At 32.9% G+C, this 22,725-nt stretch overlaps 1 protein-coding gene across 1 annotated transcript; it reads right to left on the reverse strand.

Annotated features, from left to right (window-relative positions):
* Positions 1-3,111: 3,111 nt before the first annotated feature.
* Positions 3,112-14,270, reverse strand: LOC143062448 (DBH-like monooxygenase protein 1 homolog). The gene is made up of 11 exons (XM_076234136.1): positions 13,968-14,270; positions 11,468-11,614; positions 10,990-11,163; positions 9,361-9,444; positions 8,719-8,889; positions 8,128-8,230; positions 7,050-7,216; positions 6,144-6,335; positions 5,370-5,429; positions 4,177-4,425; positions 3,112-3,360 (listed from the first exon to the last, which is right to left on the reverse strand). Exons 1-11 carry the CDS (start codon positions 14,250-14,252, stop codon positions 3,271-3,273), a joined length of 1,722 nt encoding a protein of 573 aa, XP_076090251.1. The 5' UTR covers positions 14,253-14,270; the 3' UTR covers positions 3,112-3,270.
* Positions 14,271-22,725: the final 8,455 nt, after the last annotated feature.

Consider the following 22,725-nt stretch of genomic DNA (forward strand, 5'->3'; position numbering starts at 1 on the left):
AGAAAGTTCACAGATAACAAAACATTTTATAGAGTTCATGTTTTGAAAAGAAGCTACCAAAAATGAAGCCTTACTGACGCGCGGTTTTATGACACAAATAACGTGACTAAAGACAAACTATGTATACTAGTATGTCAATAAAAAAGAGTGGCAACAGATACCAGAGGGACAGTCAAACTCATAAATCGGAATAAACTGACAAAGACATGGTTAAAAAAGAAAAAGACAAATGACAAATAATAGTAAACAAGACACAACATACAAAAATAAAGACTAAGCTAAACGAACAACACCAAAAACTGGAGGTGATCCCAGGTGCTCCAGAAGGGTAAGCAGATCATGCTCCACATGTGGCACTCATCGTGTTGCTCATGTTATTACAAACCCAGTAAATAGTCTTATTCGGTAGGTCACATTCGTGAAAAGGGAACAGGGTTATAAGTACAACATAAGGAACATATCTGATATCATCTGTGAAACGTATATTCCATAACGGTCAACCAACTCGTGATGGCGTCCGTAAAATTTACGAAGGGGTGATTACAACTTCACCATTTATAACTCTTGGTTGATAGCTTCCTTGTGAGCAGCAACCCTCTATCAAGGAAATCATGATATGAAATACAAGCCCGGGAATATCGTATCAAGAGATATCAAAGATATATACTCCGTATGCAGGCGCTGTTGGAATATTGCTATATAGTAATGGAAAGCTCACAATTGGGAAGCTGAAATTATCTCTTTTGTCGAAAAGCTTTGTTTTCAACCGACCATCATTGTCAATTTTAGATGTAGGTCAAGATATGAGGCAGACTTATCTGTATCTGTAGTATCTTTTATCTCTAATTCGATAGGATAGACGCATTCAACATAATCACCAAATTTTGAATTATTTAGTGAGAGAACATCATCTATTTAGTGGGAAGTAGAGTTAAAGGATATTGCTAACTTCTGATCTTTCTTCCTTAGAAGTTCCTGTATGAAGTCAGCCTCATAATAATAAAGGAACAATACAAATTGTTCCCATGAGAGTGCGACAGTCTAGTTGTTGAAAAACACGTTCTCCCAACGTAACAAATATGTTGTCTATCAAGAAATAAAGTATCTTGATAATGTCAGTTTCCGAGAATTTTTGGTTTGAATCAGAGTGATTTAGGAGTAGGATTTATTGCTCCATAAGACAAAATACTTTATCTGCGTTGGCCATTTTTCTTTATGAAATAAAGCAATACCAATTCTTTCAATTTGTCTTTTAGTTTGGTAAGGGGAATACTTGTGTAAAGTGTAGAAAAGTCAAATGTTTTAATACTATTACAAGATGAAAAAGTCTGAGATTGTATGTACTCTAAAATATCTTTGGAATTTGTTGGTACTAATATCCACATCTGATTCACGCCACCTTCAGAATATGCAGTTTCTTTGAAGCCCTGCTTTGACAGCTGATAAAATAGATGTAAATAATTTAGAAAGAGGTTTTGTGGCGCACTTGGAAGACCCAGAAATATACCGTTGTTTGTAAGGACATTTTATGTAGTTTAGGTATCCAATACAGTGATGGAAGATCCAGTGCTTCATCTATGGTTGAAATTCTAGAACATAAAACAAACCTATGATTCTCCGGAATTTCCTCTTTGGTAAGTGTCGTTAGGGTATATGGTGAGTTTCCAAGTGAATTGTCAATACCTAATTCTTTTATCAAGCAGTTTATGTAATGAGATTTACACACGAAAACGATATTGTTTTGGGCTTTATCTGCAGGACAACAACATATTTGCTATGGAGGTAGGACAAGTGTGAAGCAACATTTGGGTCTTTAAAGATTAACGGATTACTAGTATATGTGAATGGGAAATAGCATAGGTGCAATCAGAAGGTTTAGACTTGAAGTCGTCAATTTTCTATTAATGTATTTTATCCAAGCAGATGTTACTATGCATTTTTTAATCAAACCATAAATAAAGTAAATAAAGGCAACAGTAGTATACCGCTGTTCGACACTCATTAATCGATTGAGAAAAAACAAATCCGGGTTATATTGCGATAAGACGTGTCACGGTACTTGTCTATCCCAAATTCATGTATTTGGTTTTGATGTTACATTTGTTATTCTCGTGGGATTTTGTCTGATGCTTGGTCCGTTTCTGTGTGTGTTACATTGTAGTGTTGTGTCGTTGTTCTCCTCTTATATTTAATGCGTTTCCCTCAGTTTTAGTTTGTTACCCCGATTTTGTTTTTTGTCCATGGATTTATGAGTTTGAACAGCGGTATACTACTGTTGCCTTTATTTATAAACTAAAACTGAGGGAAACACATCAAATATAAGAGGAGAACTACGACACATCATTAAATGTCACAAAAACAGAAACGAACTATAATATAACAATGGCCATTTTCCTGACTTGGAACAGGACATTTTAAGAAAAAATGGTGTGTTGAACCTGGTTTTGCGGCTAGCCAAACCTCGCTCTTTTATGGCAATGTTAAATATCACATTAAAATGACAACATTACATGACAGGACTACAGTACAAATAAATGCAAGAACATTCAGGACAAACAGATACACAAGTAAACCTAACGAAAAAGTTCACCAATGCAGATGCCAGATCGGAGACAAGAATATCGCTGATATTGATAATACAACTTATTCAAATTTAATATGTAAGACAGATTTAAGATTTTCATTAAAATTATTCAATTTCCTTTTGACTATGTATCTACTAGTATCTTGTCCCAATTTAAAAGTCTCAATTTAATTTTTTTTTATTAATAATAACAACTAGTTCAACGTTTAAGTCCAAAATGAAATCGGGACAAATAAGATTTCAATCACAATCCATAGATTATACAATCTAAACAAAGCAGTTGTTGATTCTACCAGTTGTGGAATAGATCTACAAATGAGGACCGATGCTCATCTTAAAAAACAGGAACACTTAAAGTTTCGTTTTACTTAAAAGTTATTGTGCTTTTGCCTCTTACTTCTTATAGAGGTCTTTTGGCAAACTCAAAAGCCCAAACGCTCTAAGTTAGTAATTCATCCGAGGAGTAGCCTAGAATGGGGATGGCATTTAACGACTAAAAATAATCCTGTATTTGAAGAAAAGCACCATTTAGAGTCTAATTACTTTTTTAATATAAATAAAAAAAAACACACATATAAATGACTCCAGTAAAAAAAAATGGCATAATTTTGAATTTGATAATCAATGTTTGTTTCGAGTAATTATCATCGTGTACATCACTTTTTCTGTAAGTCCTAGTACTGACGTTAAACTTGCCCATTGTCTTTTTGGCAGTCCCTCTGAGGAGGATGGTATATTTCTGTTGGACGTAGTCTATCCACAGTCTTGAAATTAAGCTGTAAACAAAGTAAAAAATATAGAAATAAATATGAAGATGTCAAATTCTAGGTAAAAGTAACTTTATTTATTATTGACCACCGAGTATTTCTCACGAAGATGTTTCTAACAAAAACTGAAGAAAAAAACTGAACTCCGTGGAAAATTCAAAACGGAAAATCCTTGATTAACCCTTGACAAAATCAAAAACTCAAACACATCAAACGAATGGACAACAACTGTTCTATTTCTTATGTAGAAAATGGGGTATTAACCCTGGTTTAAAAGCTAGCTAAACTTCTTACTTGTATGACAAAGATGTGTGAACAAAACAAACAGACAACATATGTAAAAATGTCAAATATAGGGACAGCAGTCAACGTGGTGTTATTATCTTAATTACTATAAAAAAACAAACAGATGTATAAACAAAAATTTACCATGACACAATAAAAACAATGACTGGATGTATAAGTACAGAGCCATGTCACATGCTAAGAAATAGACACAAAAAGTCACTGAATGTTTGAAAATAGTTTTTTCGTGTATTGTGTTGTTCTTGTGTAAGGTAAAATCCAGTTTGGATCGCGTGGTTTAGGAGAATCGTGAGATTTTGGAATAAATTCAAATGATATAGTAAAGTCTACAATATACCTCGAAGTTTTAATTTTAGAAGGAATCATGGATTTTCTATCGCTCATATATGATCATTCTGTTGTATTGTTAAACAGTTACTCTAAATGAGATACAGAACTGCATATATAGAAGGATTTTGTTTTTCGTTAATAATTTCATCTACAAATATTTTCGAAAACGGTATGATTAACTAAACTTACAAATGACGGGTTTCTTGCATAACATGATGACCTGTATTTTGTTTTTTCCATGTTATTCCTGAATAGAAGTCTAGCATGGCGGTCCTTCCAGTTGTAACCCTGTAGAAATTTCACTTGTTCTGGTGGTTTCATATCTTTGATTTCAGGAATGGTATCAAAGATAGGGTCAGCTAAACAGCCATCCAAAGGCATTCGGGGATAGTAGAAAATGAAGGAAATACACATCTCATCGGTGGTAGCTTCACCGCCCTAAAAATGGAAAAGAGTTATAGTATATTAAATGTATTTCCTCTTCCCTGTTCCAAAAGAGAAGGCATATATCATGTACTTTAAATACACTAGGACGTTTGTTGATTTCGTGCAATGATTATTAATGTCTTTTCAATCTGGAAAAAAATGATTTCACTAAACCCTTATTAAATAGTGTCAGCATACGATGTACAACATCTAAGAGGTTTCTTCTACCTTCTGAAATATGAAGCTTTATTCACATATTTTACGCCACTACCTCAGGATAGTTATCCCTGTGTTCCGCATTATTTTACCCTCTTCGCCGGCTAGACAAAACACCCGTACAGTTCTTCTACCAACAGATGACCAATAACATGAGGAGAGTATTAACAAATGGCATATAGTTTTGCAAAAGCAGGTCTAAAACATGTTCGCTTTGACATGAAACTAGACCAGAGAGTTAAAAATGGTGTACAATGCTGCCATCAAAATAACCACCGAAAAAAAGAACAGAAACGACACTCTTAACTGTTTTTTCTTCTGACCATGGGAAAGAAAGAATCGTTTTAACTTAGTTTATATAACACGATGGTTTTCCTTGCTGTTGAACGCGAGTTTGCATGTACATGTATAATTTTTCAATGTTTAAGTTATTTTACAGTAGATAGTAAGATGAATGATAATGTCGTATAGTAATGGTTTACCAGAAACATTATATTTGCACATGCATAAAATTACATATTCAGTCATACATGTGTTAAAAAAATAACAATTATAGCTTCATTGAACAAATGTTTTTTTCTTTCTTAATTTCATTAACCATTTACTATTTTCACTGCCTTTCAACTGGATTTCAATCTATGAGTTTGTAGAAAATAAACAAGCAATGACCAATGAAAAGGTAAGTATCACAATAAAAAATCATTAAAAGGTGAAAGAATAAGAAAGTGTATTGTACCTACCAGTGTCAAGTTGGTTCTGGAAGTCGAGTCATACGTACATTGTGTGATAAGACTATCACCCTAGAATAGAATATAATTAATTATAGTTAAAACATAAAGAAAAACATCTGTTCATTTGTTTCCTTAACCTGAGACTACTATAACACATGTGCCTTAACCGAGTCTTTTTACTTATTGATTTAGAAGTTCCAATGATGCATTTGTTTAATTCATTGCTTGTATATAATAGATCTGTTAGTTGGCTACATATTTCATCGTAAGTATTGTTTGTTAGAAATAGCTTGAAATAAAACATGGTAAAGCGGAAGAATCCAATACGTACGATTCTATAACAAAACTGGTAGCACATATAACCGTATGTCATCTCTGTTCGTAACTAACGGCTCTTCAAGGATTTTCTTGAGTATAGAAATATGATTTTTCCTATCGGCCAGCAGTTTATGTTCCATGCATTAGGAGCGTTTTGACGTACAAATACACGGCCCTGTACGTCTGTACTAAAAACTACAATAAAACGTTGTAGGCCTTTTTGGTCTATTTTGATACAAAATATCCTTCCCAATGTAATAAACTTCCTTTACCAAATTTGGTCGTCCGAATTTTCACTTGTTCTCGTTCTGAATGTGCATGGAATATTATGAAATATTTGGCAATTTCCGTAACGGCGAATTATCAATTTATCAGTACTATATATGTTCTCTTTTTACTTTAAAAGATAAATGTTCTGTTTTCTGAAAGTGCTTCTTTGAAAATACTTCAGGGAATAAATAATACCATTTTCAACGGAACTTCTTTTCTGAGAAGCCTTATTTGTTGATAATTGAAATCATAGGCTTGATCATCTGCAAATGGTTCGATTTCTTTTCCGTTTCGTAGATGTTTTGTTGTCATAGCATAAGCCAAAAGATGAGAATGTTGCCATGCTGCAAATACTTTGACTTGCTGGTCGGGCATATCTTTCAGTCCCTGAAACAAGTATAATATTCCATTATATATCATATATTTTTTTTATTTTCTATGAAATGCACAATCACTCTGTAGATAATACGGTATGATTATTTTGTGTATTTGGAAATAAAAAAACATTTTTTTTCTCGCCTGAATTAAAATACTTCATATTTATCTTTAACTCCATAAAATCTGAACTCTACCAAAATTGTGTACTTGTTGAATTGTCAAAATCAGCTGGAAAATAATAAGACTATACGGAAGTTACATCGCACACATGAGAAAGAAATCTAGAACTTTCTGCTTTGATCAGTATACAGAGAGAATGGGATACTTTTACTTTGCCATCATGTTATGGTCACACCAACTTGAAAATTAGTACACATGTTCTTTTATTATGTGTTGCACAGTTCTCTGAAATGTAATATTGCGAGAAGTGCATGGTGTTATATGGACAGATGTTCTTGTTTAGTTGGTATATCATTTTAAAATCAAAAGTCTAAAAACTATCCTTGTGTAGTTTCAGTGAAGATTTTGGAGAAATCGTCTCTAGCTGACATTTTACCCAGCCAAGCGGAATGAAAAATGAGGGAGATTTATAAAAGACCTTCCCTTTGTTATGGTTTTCCTATTTTGTTTTAATTGCCATGGTGGTTTTAAAATGAAATTGTAAAGCGACCAGCAAACAAATATGCAAAGTGATATATGCTAAATCACATTTTTTTTGTCTACCTGTTCTAAACATTCTGCCTGACAGAAGCCTGTGTTTACGAAGTCTGTTTCATGTGGCGGAATCATATGAGTTGGACCAATTTGAACTCCAGTAGTAAGAAGTCCTGCATCGTACTTCCTAAGGTCTGGTGTAAATGTAATGCGCATGCCTGAACTATCCACTAGATCTAAAGTTAAAATATTGAACTATAAAAATATATAAACTTTGAATTTTTTAAATATTAAGGATTTTCTTACCAAAGAATAGATTACTTAAGCTGCATATTTGCCAAATTTGTTCTGAATCTATGGTCCTATATGATATTCAACTTCGTACTTTTGGGAAATTTTTACTTGTTTTAATCGAGCGTCTCTGATGATATATGAAAACGATCCACCAGTCTAGCGTACAGATATTAATCCTGGTTTCTATGATGAGTTTTTAATACTGTTTCTAGCGATTATACTTCAGAGTTGTATTACTTTTTGTGTATTTTTTTTTTACATACTATTGGGATTAGCAAATAAAGGCAAATGATGACTTGAAATAAATATTGACAATTTGGCGTCAGTTTCACAAAAAAAATCTTACGACTAAAGTTTATCGAAGTTTTTCACAATTCAGTATACTTACGATAAATAAAACCTTAGTCGTAAATTATTTTGTGAAACTCATTCTAGATGACTGGACATCGAACCGTCGACATAGAATACAACGAATGTGTAGCTAATTGTGTACTTCACTTTTGTAATTTCTACATAAAATACTATAATATTTTTACACGTAATGTTTTGATTTCTTCCTTTTACATATTTTCATATGCCATCGTTATATCTATGTTATAAGTGTACCAAATCACGAAACAAAACACTTTACTTGTACAGAATAGCAAAAAGAACTTCAAAACAAAAGCATCTAAGATTTAAAACCGAAACAAAAGACAGTAACTTGAGATTAGCTTAATCTCATTGTCCGTTCAGTACCAGCGTCCACAAAACTACTCAGATTGAAGTCTGCTTTTTTTTATAGGGAATATGAATAACACTGATTAAGATTTTGAATTTCTCTTAAAAACAAACCTTCGGAAAGAATGCTTACCACTACGCAATTCCGGATTGTTGTAATGTACTTCCATGATGTATGTCGCGTCATCATCTGGTTCACCAATAGGCATACCAACATTGTCAGGGAAATAGAAGTCCTTTAATAAAAACATAAGATGTTTAATTAGCCAGTTACCGAATGGTAAAGTTGCTGATACATATACAAATTTTTCAGATTGGTTGTCAATAGAAGACAGCTATATTAACGGTGCTGACTCTTGAAGTCAAGGAAAGTGTACCATCAAACTCTCCAACAATTATTACCTTTAATGAAAACTATTTTTATCGACAATAACTTGAATTACAGTAATTTTTTTTGTAACATACACACATATTTTTTTAGAGACTATCAACAATAATAAGCTTTAAATACTGATGTTCCAAATAAACTCTATAATGTATTTTGCACATATGTAAAGGAAGGCGATTAATTAGTTCAAAAAACAAAAGTTCCAGTAAATGTATTATAGGTTCATTCGCACGAAAACTGGTGTAAAAACTATTATTCACTACAGATGATATACACAGTAGAAAGGAAATAAAGCTATATTTTCAGTTACTACAGACGAATGGGATTTTCACCTACCTGTCCTCCATACTCCCAACCAAAGAAGACACTGCCGCATGGTGCCACTTCTCTGCCACTTAGATAACAGAAATAGTCCTTATTTATCCATTCTTTGCTGAGTGGAGGACATTTGTAGACGAGAATGTGGTGGACATATGGTTCCATCCCACGCTGGATATTTTTCTCAAACTACAAAAAATAATTTATTTCGTCTCTCATTAAATACCTCTAAATGGTATGATATAACATGCAAAGTGTACCACCACTCGTTATTAGACGTCTTATAACCATTCTGACGGGTATAAAAAATCAAAGTGATGAAATTTTTCCCTTTCTACAGAAGCTGAAAAATATTTTCAAAACTTCTATGCTACGCAGGTATCATAAAAGCGACAGTCCGACAAATATATATATAAAAAAAAGGCTTACGCGTGTGTACATAAACCCTTACTCAATTTTGAGTCATTCATATTTTTTTATTTGATACTTCTTTGTCAGTCGCAACTCCGTCTCCCTTTAATAGACCTTGACATTTTAATTTTATGCTGTTTTCTGATCTTATTTTTGATTGTTGTATCTTTGAAACATTCCCGGTTCCATTCTCTATTCATCTAATGATTTAAAAAATATAGATAAATCTATGACAAATTATGAACTCACCTTAATCATGTGATGTTTCTTTCCTAGATCTGACAAGGTAAATGCTTTACATCGGTAAGTGGTAACTTGTGGTGGGACGTGATACTGAAAAAAATATATCATGATAGATAGTAATACTTTTTCAAAACATTGACTTAATGTTTTTACTTTCATGTGGTATATGTATGGAAATTGTCATGTCGTGTTGAAGAAAACAAGAGTTTATAGCAATACAGTACAATATAAAGAAATTACAGAATATTAGAATACACCGAAGCCTTATGATACTTTTCGGTATTTTATGTAAATTGCCTTTTAAATTTAGTGCCAATCTGATGAGTAAACCATTTCCGACTGATTGTTTCAGTTTCTTCTTATGTTGTGTTGTTATACTACTTTAAGGGCAATGTTAGGGGAGAGTTGGGGCTAACAAACATGTTTAATTCTGTTACATTATATATAAATGTGACTGTCCAAAGTCAGAATCCTGTAATTCAGTGGTTGTCGTTGGTTTCCATCTGTTTTATTTGTTTTCCGTCTAATTTTTTTTTATCCCAAATCATGCCGTTTGTATATTTTTTGTTTGATTTGTTTCACATTGTGTCTTGACGGGACCCTTATAGCTTACTATACGTCTTGACGGGACCCTTATAGCTTACTATACGTCTTGACGGGACCATTATAGCTTACTATACGTCTTGACGGGACCCTTATAGCTTACTATACGTCTTGACGGGACCCTTATACCTTACTATACTGCATGGGTTACTTATAAAGGAAGCCTTAATACTTGTTTCTTTATTTAAACAAATTATTTGTTAATTTGCTTGCTTTAAAGTTAAGAGGTAAACTAAAGATACGGTAACATAAACAATCTACTCTCCAACATTAATCAGTTTCCATAAGCTTATCTAATATTTACAAACTGTTCTGTGGCTTTTCTCATCATTTGAGGAATGTTTGTCGTTAAAAGGAACACTTTTTGTCAGTCCCCTTTTATATCTATCTACCGGGCCGCGCTTCATTATATCAGATAAAGCAGAAATATTTATAGCTAAATCGGACAATGGTAAAACAAAACACAATCATACAACACTATAACATCAATACAAAGACGTTTAATCGTGGGATGTTTTTAAAAGAAATGACCTGGACGCAAGAAAAATATCATGTTTTCGGAGGCATATTGATAACAAAAACAGCAAATAAAAAATTACAAATCATAAAAAAAAGAAGTAAAAGAAAATTTTAGAAAACAATCAGAGAAAGAAAATATTGCTCGTAGGTCATACGCTTAAGGAAAAGCAACTTTACAGACATGGTATATGTCTATTTAGTATCTGACGAGTTAAAAAAAATACTGTTTTAATCATTTCAAAACATTTTTACTGGTTTGCTAACAAGCTCTGAAATTTTGACCCAACATATGCCATATACCTAAACATGATTTAGTGCTAATAAATGTGTACAGTAAATTTTTGAAAAATTTTAATTTCATGCATGTAAATTGTCTTTTTATTATACATTTTAGACCTTTTTTATTTAAAATAAAATAGATATCAGAATTAAAACCAAGATCCGACAACTTGGAAGACATATTGAAGTCAAGTTTGAAGAGTTCCTTGACGTGGTCCTAAAATATAATCTTACGTTGGTTTGTATCATATCTCTGGTGATAATGTTCCCTGATAAGTCAGGCTTGGTAACAGCATTGAGGAGATACATAAATTTGACCCCACGTCCTTCTGTCCCGTGCCATCTCAGATCGTTCTCATCATTAGGATCATCCTCACTGTGAGCAAATATTATTCTAACAGTGTCATCCTAAGCAAAAAGTAATAATATGTACTGAGATAGAATGAAATCAAATAAACATGAAGTATGTGCAAAATGTATTTTTTTTTAAAGGTTAATGAAAATTAAAGTTTTATGTATTTTTCTTTAAAGTTATAACTGATTCTGATAAAAAAAAAAATACACAAAAGCTTAGATTAATTAATGTTTAATATTAATTTTTATATTACTTCCTGTTATTAGAGACATATAATGATACATTATCATATTTTGGTAATCACTATAACATAAGTATTTGAATGTTTGACTTTGCATATGATATATTTTAACATACCGATATTTTGTAGTCATTTTCATCGCATGTATCCAGTTTTCTAACAAATTTTAAAACAGTTCCAAAATCATTTTCCTCTCCGTTAAGTAAGGTATAATCCTGAGTACGGTCCTTTACTGGTGCTGAATGTTCAGTCGTATGGTAGTCCTATACGATATATATAAAGCAACATCATAACAAATGTTGTATAACTAATGTTATATTAAAACAGAATAACAAAACTGCTGACGTGACATACATTTTGAGGTAATATCAGAAATCCAAAAACTAGCTTGGTGGAAAGTAGAACGAAAAAACATTCAACACTTCCACAAAATCTTTGATGAAACAGAATCAGTCAAGATACTGCAAAGACTTTTTGCCAGTCTTTTTACCATATAAAACTCCAGTTATTGCGCTGAGGTGACAATTTTTCACATTTTGAATACATTGTATATATATATTTTTTAAATGCATTCCTTTGAAAAAAACGAAAGGACATGTTTCCTTTTAATCAACTTAATCCCGGCCCAAAAATCCTTGAAAATGACCGATCAAAAGATTAAAATCAATCAATCATTTAACTACCGAAATACAGGTTTATAAAATAAACTTAATGCAATAATTGGAAGGAGATATGTAAGTGAAAATCATGGTCATTTGGTCGGTGTGTAGAACGGATAATTTATAAATAAATAACTCAGCAGGTCTAATCGAAAGTATGAGATGGCACCAGATTCTTCATAAATTCATATTCCCCCCCCCCCCCCCAAAAAAAAAATCTGGAAACACTTCCCAATTTTTTTAATAATTAAAGTAAAGATATTATTTAAATATACTTGAAATGTCTGAAAATTGGTTTCATTTAACTTGAGGTGTATTGTCTCAGGAAACCTTGCCTCACTTTTATTTTTAACAGGGCCGTAACTACATTGAGGCAAATGCCTCATGTAGGAAAAGACCAAACACTTGTCTCCATATCAAATTGTGTTCACGGCAAGTGCCTTGCAGGAAGCAAGTTCTGTTTTCCCTCAGACGTAGGCCTGATAATTCGGAATCAATGTTTCTTCATTATTTGTCTTTTGTTCATTGATTGCCCTTCTGTATTCTGTTAGTGTTGCATTCCTTTTGTAATCTAGTAATTTTGTTATGAACTCGATCATGAGTTAAAAAAACCAGCAGCCACAGACTTAACTATGTGAAATCCATTTTTGCTTTATCCTGCACATTGGTCTTTTGATGTTGTCCCTAGAAACTTAAGTTAAAATTATTAAAACAAAACTTGCATTTTCAGATTAAGAAAGGGCCTGGGAAACACCTATTAAAAGAGCATGATTTTTTGCATCATTTTTTTTTTTTATAGCTTCTTGGGCCATCAGTGGCTCCAAAGCCCTTCAAAAAAATTTTTGCCTCGCTCCGCTCGGCAAAATATGTTTGCTTATACCTTTAAAGAAGCTAGTTACAACCAAACTTTAATACTAAAATAGGTATTCAATACATGTGCATGCAGTTGGGAATGTATAAGATTAATTTTTGCAGAGGATGATGAATAATTCTGATTAAATGGTACACAATGACTTGACTATACATGCATTATTTATAATAAACAAATCATTTAAAAAATTTATGTTTTTGAATATCATAAATATAGTTTGAAAATGAATAATCAGTCCCTTGCTTTAATGAAAATGAAAAATCTTTCTTCAATAGTGCAGAAAATGAATAATCTGTCCTCTTAGTTTACAAAAATAAATAACCGATCAAAACCAAATCCTCCTCCCCCCCCCCCCCCCAGAATATCAAATGGTCGTCTCCTTATTGTGAATGAAAAAAATTGTTGTATCGCTTTGCTTATATTAGACTCAGTTGCATATCTAGCAATGCTAGTGGACGTCTTGAAGACCGAAGAGATTTATAATGTAACTGCTGGAAGAAAGAATGTTTTGCCTGATTAAAAATCACCTTCTGCAACGGCTTTATCAATTTATGTTCACAAACCAACGTCGTTCAACTGAATATCAGGGTAGCAAGAGTATTTACATCGAATGAACAAAGTTTTACCGATCATTCAATGGTTTATACCGTAGCACAGATAAAAAATGAGTTTATTTAGATAATAAATATGTATACCTGCAGTTAAAAATAAATCTAATGATAAAGAAATATTTTGAAAGCCAAAAGATACATTTTTTTATTCAATATGAGTGCTTCAAAGATGTTCGAATTTTGCATGATTTTATCACTATTTATGTGAACAAAAAAATGCCCCAAATTTACGTCATTATACGTAGTAAAAACTCCTAGAACTGCAACTGTATTTTGCTCCATTTTGCCACCGTATGAAATAAACACATTTGATTTGTATATATATAATGTTGCCAATTTTCAAGTTTTTTTTATTATTCTAATCTATATTACAATTTCTTCTTCAAGGATATACTGTTTCTTCCCTTTTTTATCAAATGATTACGAATACGTCGTAAAAATCAGAGGTTATGGAAAAGTTAAATATTGTACTTACTGCAAAATGTACATTTCCATTTTTTACCCATCCCATAACAACGTCGGATGGAAACATTTTACCATTCGGAGACAATCCAAACCCAACATATCCTCTTGTCTTCGCGTGAAGTTCAAACGTTATATGTGTCTCGTTAAATTTCCAAAACAAATGAAAATGCTTATTTGTATCCAAAACATCGTAAAATTCAAAGTTTTCTGATGGGATTGGTACTAGGGAAATGAATCCTTTCGGAAAACTAAAAACAGTTACGAAACAAGAACAAATGACTAAAGTAATATACATGACGTTTTCAAACTTCTAATCGAAGTTGCGACAAAAGTCTGCTTATGTACCCATCATTGAATAATAGATTACACAGAATAACAGAATCTTGTGTTGTCTAGAAAATAAAAAATTTTAAATCAAACTTTCGTATCAATACTTTTAAAGTTTATATATATATATATATATATATATATATAGCTAAACTTTTGAACTTTTGAACTTTTGAATTTTGTCAATAAAGTATTGCTGCTTCCATTTTAGAAGGTTAAAAAGTAGTATTCTGTTTAAAAGTACATGTTCTATTGTTTGTTGCAAATGATGTAGCTCACACAGAAATTGTCAGAATTTGCTACTGTAATGTACTTTTTACGAAATAACCAATCTATTATGTTATTTTAGCGTTAATGGTTAATTTATTAGTCATTTTTTAAAATATCTAAAAGTATCTTGAACCATTCTTATCACAATCATATAATGTTGTTTGTAGAATCGCAATTTTTATACGTGTGCATGTAAAACAAATTTCGTTGTAGAGGGGTCTAAATACAGCACAAACAACATTTTTTAAAAGACCAAAAAAAGTATATTATAACAAAACGCATTTGACTAGCAGGTCGAACAACTGATGTTCTTAAACTATGCTGACTGCAATTGACGATTGCCAAATAAATTGATCACAAGATATAACAAAGTGGATCTTTATATTAATTTAATACCAAATAGAAAATGATAAACTTGCGGCAAAGATGGTAAACTACAAACATGAGGTTCTAAAATTTGTACACAATATCCGGATTTCGAAAATTAATGTCTCTTCATGGATCGAAAAGTGTTTCAAATGCCATATTATTTACCTCAATTTAGGATAGACTCTTTAATTTTAAAGAGTCGAAATAGGATGAACGGATTATAAGGGAAAATATAAAATAAGCCCAAACGAAATAAATATAAACAAGTCTAAATTGAAAACAACCCTCAAACGTATGATTGCGTCGGATAAAACGCAATTATAGTTTTGAACGTTGTTTACTGTGAACGTTTTTGTGCATATTTAAATATAATAACTTATCATTGAAAGACGTGCGTATAAATTTATAAATGATAGACCTGTACAATTTGGTTACCGTGTGACGTTATGCTTACGGTTATCATCTAGTAGACAAACAGGAATCACCAATTTACGAATGGCTGTTATTTATTTTTGAATTTACAAGATAGATCGTTTATATAAATATACAGTGTTAATTTCCATTGTTTAAAGCAAGCGTACATTTTAGATAAATAAATTGAATTAAAACTACGGTTCCTTATTTGTGCATTGTGATTAAAAATTCGCATGTATCATTACTTTCATTTGTTTACAACTCTGTCTTGTATTGTTCTGGTCGTACTATTGCAAATATTAAATTTCATGACTGTATCATGTGTTTCCATCAGTTTACCATAGAACTATCACATTTACTTAGATTTGAAATTAATGGTAAACACTAGTTTTTAGTGCTTACCGTTTTAATTTATTGACATAACTGCACGACTCGATTCTTAATTGATAGTGGTAAGATAATCGTTGCAAAGAATCCTGCTAAACTTTTGTGAAAGATGGTTTTAATCGTGAATGACTGCTGTGTATATTTTTGACATGGAACTATTGACCAGAATATGACTTTTTGACTCTTGACCTATGCACGTTGGGTGTGTCATCGAGATACAGTGTGTATATTACCTTGACCTCAAAATATAATTTTCAATTGACCTTGCTTCTGAATATGTAGCATGTAGATGTATTGTCATAAGATGGTGAGTCTAGTGGCAATAGACACTTCATGTGAGCTTGACCTTTGGCCTCAATGTACAGCTTGTATATTTTGTTTGAATTAAATGAGAAATTGTCTGATTGGCACTCATACCACATCTTATTATATCTATTTTAGATATAAAGATATATTTGTTAGTTTTGTGTAGCACGATTACCCTTTCCTCAAAATCTGCTTTGTGTTTTTTTTTTATAAGGAACTTTTGATCAGACTATGACTTTTTGACTCTTGACCTCTGCATATTGGGTGTGTCTCTTGGTATGATTACCTTGACGACAAGTCAGGAGTCTCTGTTTGTTGTTGATCTTGTATGCTTTTAATTGTAAGTTCATTTTTATGTTTTGGAGTTTGAAGTAGTACACACTTTGTTTAGGGGCCGTTTGAAGCCCGACTCCGGTCGAGGGATTTTCACGCTTTGTTGAAGACCCATTGGTGGCCTCCGATTGCTTTCTGCTCTTTTGTCATGTTACTGTCTCTTTTACACATTCCACATTTTCATTCTCAATTTTTAAGAATGTTAGATTCAAATGAAAACTAAATCCTTTAATTTCCGTGAAAAATTGAGTGGGTCTCATTGGGATCTAAGCGTAACGCGGGATTGCTGACTTTTCGTAAGCGTTACACGTGAAAGTCAAATTATAGTGCCGTAAAAACGGGAATTGAAGTCTAGCGGGACACGGGAATTTCCAAAAAATGAGAATGCTTACGTACATAGTGTAAGGCAGCAACCATTTGATTTTCTGGGGGGGGGGCTATGGTTTTTTTTTCTGTACAAACTTTTTTTTTCGCCTTCGGCGAAGAACAATCTATTTTTTTAGCGACAAACCGAAAACAAGTTTTTTCTTTCAATTTTAGCATTACATATAGAGGCAGCTGAGGGTGAAACAAACAATTTTTTTTTCTCAGGGTCCAAAACAAATTATTTTTTTCACCAAAAACTGGAAACAAACTTTTTTTTCCAAAAAAAACCATAGCCCCCCCCAGAAAATCAAATGGTTGCTGCCTAAGTGGGATACGGGAATCTGACTAAACAGTAAGCGGGATCTGGGATCAGAACCCCCAACGAGACCCCCATTAGAGAGAACATTTAATGCTTTAGTAGCACCATGTGCTGCCAGTTGTGATAGATAATGCAAAATGTTTTAATCATTATACCTTAGATTTCATTTCATTTCATGGACATGCAGATATAAATAGTCTGTTTTTACATCTTAAAAATTCACACAGAAGGTATACGCATATTAATAAACTGAACTCAATGCAAAGAACCTTTAAAGTACACTTAGACAGGGAGCTCAATCTAGTGAAACACTTTGTTATACAGGTCACATGTAATTTGAAATATCGTTGTCTGTTACCAAACTGCACCTATATCCTGCAAAAAATATGCAAGTTAATTCTAGAAGTAGAATTCAATGGAAGTAAATAAGATGTTTACTTAAATAAATGTAAAATATGTCAATGGACCACAGATGCCCCTGCTTGTGAAAAAACATGAGTAAACTTCCACATATAGATGAAAAATTCACGTTATTTTGACCTTTTTGTGACCATAAGCATTATGTATATTTAAGAAACGGGAACGAAAAATTCAGCATTTTCTATGATTTTAAAGGGACACGAATTATCATAAACGGTAAAAGTGACGCTTCCAAATTTCAAATGTTATTTTGTGTTGTGTGGTAATAAGCATTGTCCCAGGTTAGGGGGTGGTGGAGATCCCGCCTTATTCGGTATGTATGTGGCTGTCGCATGTCAGGAACCTGTAATTCAGTGTTTGTCGTTTGTTTATGTATTACATATTTGTTTTTCGTTCATTTTTTGTTCATAAATTTGTCCGTTTCTATTCTCGTTTGAATTGTTTTACATTGTCATTTCGGTGCCTTTTATAGGTGACTATGAGGTATGACCTTTGCTCATTGTTGAAGACCGTATTGTGACCTATAGTTGTTAATTCCTGTTTCATCTGATCTCTTGTAGATAGTTCTCATTGGCACTCAAGCCATATTAAGTAAAGGGTGGGGGTCCCGGTCGTTCGAAAATTTAACCCCGCCTTATTCTGTATGTATGTGCCTGTCCCAAGTCAGGAGCCTGTAATTCAGTGATTGTCGTTTGTTTATGTGTTACATATTTGTTTTTTGTACATAAATGAGGCCGTTAGTTCTATCGTTTGAATTATTTTACATTGTCATTTCGTAGCCTTTTATAGCTGACTATTGTGTATGTACTTTGCTCATTGTTGAAGGCCGTATGAAGACCTATAGTTGTTAATTTCTGAGTCATTTGGTCTCTTGTGGAGAGTTCTCATTGACACTCATGTCACATTTTCTGTTTTATATTGTGTATTAGTTTTGTAGTATTTCCCAGTATTGATTGAGGCAAACTAAAGTTAGGAGAACGGGACTCATTTTTGGGGATGTTCGGGAAGAACGGACTAGGGTAACACCTTCTGCCTCTCCACTATGGCACCAACATAGAAGTTCTGACTATTGTGATGGCAACACTCATCCCACTAGAACTGTCATTAACACACACACACCATTTTATTATAATAATATTTAATCTTAATTTTCAATTGATTTCTTTTTTTTTTTGTTTGGGGAAGGGGCGAATGATTATATGCATCCCCTTCACAAGGAGTCTCAAATTTGACAAATTTATTGTGCATATACATTTTTGTAATATTGTATAGCTTATTTTTCAACTAATTAAAGCTTACAAACTTAAATTGATCATCTCTTTCTTTTTATGTGTCTTTTTACATTTTGTTTTGAACAAGACGAGTTGTTACATATACTTCACATGTATTTCTATCAAATCTGGCATTATTACAAAGCCAATTAAATAAAATTCAGTCGAACTTGAAAATAAATATGCAATCGTTCAAATATATATGCAAGTCGTTAACTGGTCAAGTGGCTAGATGCACATATCGTCGGCCAATTGAACGACATGTGGTTTTAAAACTTCTAGAAATATTAACGGAAATAAGGGATGAATAAAGAAAAATAAATGAAAACAGAACGACTGAATAAAATAAAAGGATGTTCGATATGCTGTATATTTCGGTTTATTTTTAAAATCTATACGATGCTTTATTTTTATCTAGTTTCCTAATGAAAATAATTAAGAGAAGATAAATACTTTACATCTTCCTTTACCGCCGATGCTGAAATGTTTAATGTTATAAAACAATTTTAGCGTCTTTGACCTACTTTATCTTTTTATTCGGATACTTGCGGTTATGTTCTCCAAGTTCAACGGGAACATTAGAATGATCTAGAATAGAACCCAGATGGAACCAAGAAGTTGGGTTGCTATAACCAAACAACCCGGATGCTGAACCAGTTACCATGGTTTCGAACCAAAGAACCAAGGTTCAGAACCAAAAAACCAAGATGGAACCAAGGTTTAGAACCAGAGTGCCCGGATAGAACCTAATTGCATTCAGAATTCTCTTGACTTTTTATACCTTCAACGTATTTTCCAAATCATTTATTTATTTAGTATATTTATAAAATTAATTTTTGACTCTTCACATTGAATAATCCGCGAAGAGGATTATGTTAAATGTGAAGAGTCAAAAAATAATTTTAGGGTTCAATAAATTCAAAATAAATTATTGCCATTCATTATAAATAAATTTCTATCAAAAACAAGGCTCAAAGATATATATATTAATACGAATAACAACATACACAGATGTTTGCGTATGAATACACAACGTTAGAGTGGGTGTGTCTCCATTAAAATTGATAACATTGAAAATAAAGCTTATTCTTTTAACCAATCACAAGACAGTAAATACACCAAATTTATTTATATGCAAATAAGGAAATGAAGTATGATTGCCAATGAAACAATAACCAAAAGTCAACTATGAAAGGGCCCAAGATGACAATATAGTGATGAAAATAGTTTTACCTGTTTTATTTTACTAGGATTCAACTTATTATGACTTTTATCAAGTTAAAGCATTGTTATACAAACTCGTTTAGTTTGAAAATTGAACGTGTGTTTACTATCGGTAATGTTTTGTTTATGCATTGCTATTAAAATTTATAATATTTAGAATCAGAAACGGACAGGTTGTGGTTAACAAACCCGGAAATATTTTGATCGGGTCGTCATTCAAACGTTTTAGCAATAAGGATTAGGTATTCTACAAACACTCTTAGGCAGCAACCATTTGATTTTCTGGGGGGGGGGCTATGGTTTTTTTTTCTGTGCAAACTTTTTTTTTCGCCTTCGGCGAAGAACAATCTATTTTTTTAGCGACAAACCGAAAACAATTTTTTTCTTTCAATTTTAGCATTACATATAGTGGCAGCTGAGGGTGAAACAAACATTTTTTTTTTCTCAGGGTCCAAAACAAATTATTTTTTTCACCAAAACCTGGAAACAAACTTTTTTTTCCAAAAAAAACCATAGCCCCCCCCCAGAAAATCAAATGGTTGCTGCCTTAGGAAGAAAATATTTGGTATCGTCCAAAGCAAATGGTATGGTCCAAAACTTAATATAAAACCTGATACACTATTAGAAAAGGTTCGCTTAATAAATAGCGTACCTGAATAATGTTGCAGGAGGATATAAGTGGAACATACACACCTGGAAATAGGTGCATAGGCGACTGTGTGGTAATAGTTCACGGGTAAATACGTACAATGGCTAAGCATACACAGGTGGAACAAGCCAGATAGTGCGCAGGATAGCGGTGAACAGGATAGTAGAGACCACAATTATTTCGTAGTGCATTTCTTTTAGAACATAAATGAAAATAAAAGAAAAATCCCACCTGCGCTTTCTCAAAGAAACTTTTACAGTGTGTTGTACTACTTTTGGGACAAATTATATCAAAATTATAGAAAACTTCATCGTCTCTAACTCAAAATATGAACAATTTTATATTTAGGGCGTCTTGAAATCTTTTGACAGCTTCCGAAGTGCTAATTTTAAACCTTTTTCAGCTAGACCAAATCATTACTTTCCTTTAAAATTCTGGACCCAAATTTTTTTACAGTGTAATTTCACCCCCTACTTGCAATTTGAGGCATTAAACATGGAGAAATAAATTTGGAAGGGGTATAAAAATTAATGGCAAGTAACCCACTGTCAACACTAGGGACTATATTTGAACAACGAAAATCAAGGGGCGACAATGGTGGTCTCGGACCAGGTAGCAAACAGCAAAGTTTTGGATATTGCACAGGTTAGTACTGGTTGTTGCTGGACACACAAGGTCTGTTCAGAGACAGTAACACGTCCCACACATTGTTAGTGTGTGACAGAGGCCAAAGTACAAGTTCAAAGATAGAAAGCTAAGAAACGGTGCATCTTCCAATATCCAGGGGTGAACTCTGGTACTATACCCATAAGTCACTACAACGAGTACGTGACAATATATGTAACATTTTTACTTCCTCTTGTGGACTTTTAATCCCCGAGGGTATCAACAGCGCAATAGCTCGGTAGTTCGGTAGCTCGGTAGCTCGGTAGCTCGAAAGCTCGGTACTTCTGCCCTGGCTTGAAAATACGGAAGCGATTTTATTCAAAAACTCAAAATCATGAGATGACAGGGTTATTATGTCAAATACGACAAAGCAATCCATTCATGGGGTAGAAAATCCTTAAATGTTTAGAAGAATTTAACATTTGATAAACAGTAAATTTACCAAAAAGAAAATAATTTACCAATGATGCTTCATGTCGACGAAAGAATGTTTACAATTAGAAGAGGACATTCACAAGCAGTGAAGGGAACTTACACAAGCAGTGGCATTCGTGAAACGGGAAAGGGATTGTAGTTCCGACATAAGGAAGATATCCGATATCATCTGTGAAACGGTTATTCCATAACGGTTAACCAACTCGTGATGGCGTCCGTAAAACTTTTGGTTTAATAGCTTCCTTGTGAGCAGCTATCCTCCGTCAATATTGTATCAATTAGGAGATATATACTCCGTCTGCGCTGCTGGAATGTTGCTACATAGAAATGGAAAGTTCACAATTGGGTAACTGAAATCATCTCTTTTGTCGTAAAGTTTTGTCTTCAACCGACCCTCATTGTCAATTTCTAGATGTAAGTCAAGATATGAGGCAGACTTAACTGTATCTGTAGTATCTTTTGTCTCTAGTTCGATGGAATAGATTCGTTCAACATAGTCACCAAATTTTGTAATATTTAGTGAGAGAACACCATCTATATAGCGGAACCTAAAGTTAAACGATATTGCTAACTTCTTATCTTTCTTCCTAGGAATGGAGTCAGCCTCATGATAATTAAGAAACAAGTCGGCAAAAAGAGGGACACAATTGGTTCCCATTGGAATTCCGACAATCTGTTGAAAAACACGTCCTCCAAACGTAACAAATATGTTGTCAATCAAGAAATCAAGCATCTCGATAATGTAGGTTTCAGAGAATTTTCTCTTTGAATCAGAGTGATTCTTTACAAAGTAGGATGTATCCCTCCCTAAGACAAGATACTTGTATCTACGTTCGCCATTCTTTTTAATGAAACAAAGTAATATTTCAATTTGTCTTTTTATTTGGAATGGGGAATACTCGTGTAAAGTGTAGAAAAGTCAAATGTTTTAATAATTTTGCAAGATGAGAGAGTCTTAAAATTGTATGTCTCTAAAATATCTTTAGAATTGTTTAGTATCCACATCTAATTC

Source organism: Mytilus galloprovincialis, chromosome 2 (genome assembly GCF_965363235.1).
Source record: "Mytilus galloprovincialis chromosome 2, xbMytGall1.hap1.1, whole genome shotgun sequence".
Lineage (NCBI taxonomy): Eukaryota > Metazoa > Mollusca > Bivalvia > Mytilida > Mytilidae > Mytilus > Mytilus galloprovincialis.

What these genes read in the sequence shown, in the direction of transcription:
- LOC143062448 (XM_076234136.1), bottom strand. Translation starts at nt 14,252, where the DNA reads ATGTATATTACTTTAGTCATTTGTTCTTGTTTCGTAACTGTTTTTAGT. An exon ending in ATGGAAATGTACATTTTGCA is followed by an intron (nt 11,615 to 13,967) that starts GTAAGTACAATA and finishes TATATCGTATAG; the next exon opens with GACTACCATACGACTGAACA. An exon ending in AGGCAGAATGTTTAGAACAG is followed by an intron (nt 6,336 to 7,049) that starts GTAGACAAAAAA and finishes TACTTGTTTCAG; the next exon opens with GGACTGAAAGATATGCCCGA.